The 4,707-nt window shown below is 50.9% G+C and overlaps 1 protein-coding gene across 1 annotated transcript in view; it reads left to right on the top strand.

The window, feature by feature from the left end:
- The first annotated feature begins 268 nt into the window (after nt 1–268).
- Nucleotides 269–4,707, top strand: part of XYLT2 (xylosyltransferase II) — a 44,843-nt gene continuing 40,404 nt past the window's right edge. Inside the window, exons 1-2 of the mRNA XM_006774395.2 lie at nt 269–354; nt 1,606–1,836. Of these exons, the coding sequence (XP_006774458.2) occupies nt 269–354; nt 1,606–1,836 (317 nt within the window). The remainder of the gene's footprint in view (nt 355–1,605; nt 1,837–4,707) is intronic.

The following is a 4,707-nucleotide window of genomic DNA, read 5'->3' as shown; positions in this document are numbered from 1 at the left end:
CTGGTCTGGTCAAAGGTAAGCCCTGCCAAATCCAGGACTCGGTCTTTTTAGTCCGTCAGAGTGAAGACAGACAGGGTCAGGCCTGTGAGAGCTTTGCCAGGGCCTCGGCGGTCCTGGTCTGTGAGTGTGTGAACATCACACGCACACACACACGCACACGCACACGCACACGCACACATCACAGGACACAGACCATCGAAGTCCATTCTGAGACGCCCCTGAGTCTGTAGACGGGGGTCCAGTTCCATGCGAACACGCGCCCCATCACATGTGGAAGCACAGCAGTTACTTCATCGCCGATGGCCAGGGACTCGGGGTGGTCAGGGACTCCCGGGTCCTCTGCAGGAAGGACAAGTGGGAACTTGCCGGTCATCCGTGAAATGAGTGTCTCCTCCCGGTGTTTTGCCCAGAATAAGAATCAGCCGTGGTACAAAGGCGAATTCAAGCGTCCGCCACAACTGCTTCCACTTCTCAGAAGGCAGTTTCTTCAGGGCCAGCCATCAGGGCGTTGGAAGGCCTCCCGGCTGCCCGGACAGTCCCCGTCTGAGACGCAGGCTTCCCACCTGCATTAGCTCCTCGGCTGCACACACACACCGGCCGGCCTGATTAACTGGGAATGGCTCTCTTCACTGCTTTAGCCTCTCTGTGATAATTTTTAAAATGTTGAAAGCACGAAGATGACTCTTTAAGTGCTCTCACAATCAGAAATCAGGGAGTGGGGGGAACCTTTTAAAACCTCAGCAGAGCAAGAGTGAAACAGGGGAGCCTGTGGGAGGCCGGTAAGTGCAGGGGGCTTGGGGGCTTCACGAGGTGACTGCTGCCTGGAGCGGGGGAGGGCCAGGAGGAGGGTGACTGAGCTGCATTTGTTTTTTAAGATATATTTTTAGTATTGAGTTCGGAGAGGAAGGGAGGGCAAGAGAGTCTAATTTTTAGAGAGAGAATGGAAGGGAGAGGGAGATGGAAACATCAGTGATGAGAGAGAATCGCTGATGAGCCGCCTCCTGCACGCCCCTCACTGGGGATTGAGCCTGCAACCCGGGCATGTGCCCTGACCGGGTATGGAAATCTGACCCCCTGGTTCATAGGTCGATGCTCGACCACTGAGCCGCGCCAGCCAGGCTAAGCTGCATTTGTGGTGTGTGTGTGTGTGTGTGTAAACTGATATATTTTTATGCTAATCTGAGGCGATGCTGCATTTGAAGATGAGGTAGTGTTCAGCAGATAACAGCTGGTGAGTGGGTTAGACATTACCCAGGCCTAGGTCTCTCCCATCCGACACTGTTTTCATGCAGAAGCCTCTGTCTTCAGTGCCTTTAATCATCAGAAAACTGAATCCTGGTAATGGATGGGGGAAAGGGTCCAGAAAGCCTGGAATGTGGAATGCTAAGAATGGGGGGTTGGGTGGGGAGAGGAGGATTGAGTTTTCTTGTTTCCAAGTGTTCCCAGTAGACATAAGAACTTCAAGTTCTTAAGCAAATTCAAGTTCTTAAGCAAGTTCAAGCAAATCAGTGAACAACACGTAGTTGGGAATTCCTGGCAAGACGGTGGCCGAGACACTGCTCTCTGGATCTCGTGCTAGTGCTCCCCTCCCTCCTGTCCCAACAGAACACCCCGAAATGGCCATCAGAAAAAGGCCGAGACTTGCATCAGCACGGGGAACCAGCCATCCACGCCAGGGAACGGACTTCGCCAGACTGCGCGCTGTGAGACCAAACAGAAGGCATGTGAGAGAAGCCGGGCTGCCTCCCCATCGGACGGGGGCTTTGTGTTCGGGACAAAGTCGGAGGTACTGGCTACCCAGGTGGTCTGGCAGGTCATCAAGAAGATGGGGGGGCGGTGAGGTGGGGAAGACACACCAGCCCAGCCCGGGTGGCTCAGTGGCTGAGCATGGGGGGCCTGCAGGACGCAGCCGATCAATGATTCTCTCTCCTCACTGATGCTTCTGTCTCCCTCTCCCTCTTCATTCCTCTTTGAAATCAATAAAAATATAGTTTAGAAAAAGACCCGGCAGTCGGAGGCTCCTCACCCCCTCCCCCGTTTTTGGAATGTTGCTCTGTTTGCCTTCCCCACTCCCAGAAGCTGCCAAAGACACACCCTTGAGACTCTCTGGACTGGTGACGTGATTGGACCCAGTTAAGGCCTCTGTGCACATGACTTAATCTGGTTAAAACCTCCCTACAAACATGTAAGATTTGGCGGGTGGGCGAGAGAAAACTTCTTGTTTTGCAGTCGTCTGAGACTTACTTATGAGTCCCGCTGCTTATGACACCTGCCACGGGCCAGTCTGGGGTGGGCTGCCTCTTTCCTGGAGGCTCCCTGCCTTCGCCCACCAGGGCCGGGTTTAGATTCCCCCCGGGAAGCTCCTTGGCCAGGGTGGTGGCCCACACCAGGGGAGTCAGCAGGCAAGGCCTGGAGCCAGGGTGGCCCGAGGAATGATGGGGTGAGGGTGCCCGCCTCAGCTGCCCTCCCTCCTCTGCCTACCTGTCGCTTTCAGACCACCCCAAGTGCACTCTGGGTGCTTGCCTGCTCACCCCTGGGCTCAGCCACCGAGAAGCCCTGAGAAGCAGCTGGTGGCTCCGTGAAGCGGAAAAGCATGCCTCCATCCTGCCAGGAATTCCCCCAAACCTTTTAGTAACATATTTGCAATGATTATTTCTTCTTGAGAATTTAAAAATAATAAAACTCCTTTTATTCCCCTTTCCTAAAGATTCACCCATAGAGGTGACTACATCTCCCAGCAGGGGCTGCTCAGCTCCTGCTCCCGCCCACTCCTCCTGGGCTGCTGATGTCTGGAGGGACGGTTCCCTGCTGAGTTCTCTGTCAGTTTTCCTCCAGGCCTTTGGTCTGAGCCTAAATGACTGAGGAAGTCACCACCTCCCACTGAACCTGGCTCCTTTCTTCTTGACTTGAGTCTTGAACAGGCAAAACCTAGTATCCTTTTCGTCCTCCCACGAAGTGCGGGGTCATTTGGGAAACAGGTCACAGGAATTAGGCAACTGGAGATGGAAATGTCAGCTTTATCCCTGACAAAGGGGACTGGGAATACGGCGTTCATTTCTTAGACCAATGGGCTCCCTGTGGTTGACACTTGAATTAGACAGATTTTGGCCATCAGCCTCTGATACACTGCCCCCTGCAGGGCCAAGTGGATTATTGCAGGCAAAGCACAACCCAGAAAACACTTCCTGGGGAGGAACTGACCACCTTCCCAGATCAGGTAGGACATTCTTCTGAGGAGCAAGCAACACAGAGGCCTCCTAAGTCAGTGCCACCTCGCATCCCCCCCGACGTGGAAAAATGAAACCGAGGAAATGAAGATTCTACCCCAACAGCCATACTGGGCTGACTTAGACTTTCCTCTGGGAGGATGAGGAAAAGCTCGTAGGATCTGGGAAGATGGTGCAGCTTAGAGGCTAAACATCCCCAAAGGTGCCTCTTGAGGGGTGGGGGGTGGGGGAGTTTCTGCAGCACAAGTTGTTTGTTTTTTTAAATCTGAATATCTGATTCGAATTCTCAGTAAGGTTCCAGGGGGGCTCTGGAAAAGACCTAGAGGCTAGAGAAGATCATAATAAAGAGGCAGAAACCTGAGAGCAGGATGTGCAGTGAGAAGACAGAAAACGCAACAGCTGGCTTAGAAGCCATGCCGCCAGCTGTAAATAGCAGATAGGACACGGGAGGGAATCAAATGAACACAGTCAAGGGGAGAAACGATAAAGAGAAGCAGAGGAAAGAGGCAGGCGGTCAGGCACAGGGCACAGCACCCGGCGATAATAGGAATTCCGGGGAGAAAAGAACAGACACGGCGAAAGCAGTCATCAAAGACGCGGGAGGGGAGGACTTTTGTGGACACAGAAAGAACTCGGCCGGAAACCGAGAGTGTGTGCTGAGTCCCAAGCAAAGATGATGAAAAGAGGACCACATTTAGACACACTCTGGTGGAATTCTTAAAGTGAAAGGAGTTCAAATTCCTGAAACACACACGCACACCAGCCCACCTCCACACACACACACCCTGGCAACAGGGAACTGAAGGGAGAGAAAGAGTTTTCTTTTTATATCCTTTGTTCTGTTGTGTTTTATAATCTTAAAAACAAGCTTATGTTGGAGGGAAGGGTGATAAATGAGGACCTTACAGACATAAAAGAACAGAGAGCCTAAAATTAAAATGATTTTAGACTTCTCACAATAGCCAGGGACACAAATGCCAATTTGTTTTACCTCAGGCTCATCATTAAGAATACATTTTGCTTGTAAATATATATTTAAAGAGGATAAAAAAAGAAAAATTAAATCTTCCGCTTACTTAGATCTTTGGACATTCATGGTGCAATAATTATCTTTACCACATTCAATGCACTTTAATATTTTATATTCTTGTCTATGGTGTTCTATGTTCTTAAAAAAAGGCACTCACAGTCTATTAAGTGGGTTGTGACCAGTTCAGTTTGAAACACACTGACCTACAAAAGCCTCAAGGCAAAGCCCGTTGCCATCATGGATGAAGGCGATGGAAAGGCCTTCTCAGGTGTGGATGTTGTTTTAAAAAACAACAGGGCACGTACCTGTGCACATGTTGCAGGTTTGATCCCTGCCTGGATGGAAAAAATACCCTCAGGTGAGGAGTAACAAAACAAAACAAAAAATGCCTGTTGGGATATAGGAAAAAAACAGGTGCAAAAAAACCCCTCAGGAATGAGAAAAAAATCC

This window comes from Myotis davidii, unplaced genomic scaffold (assembly GCF_000327345.1).
Source record: "Myotis davidii unplaced genomic scaffold, ASM32734v1 scaffold327, whole genome shotgun sequence".
Taxonomy (NCBI): domain Eukaryota; kingdom Metazoa; phylum Chordata; class Mammalia; order Chiroptera; family Vespertilionidae; genus Myotis; species Myotis davidii.
This window is presented reverse-complemented; position numbering and strand designations above follow the sequence as displayed.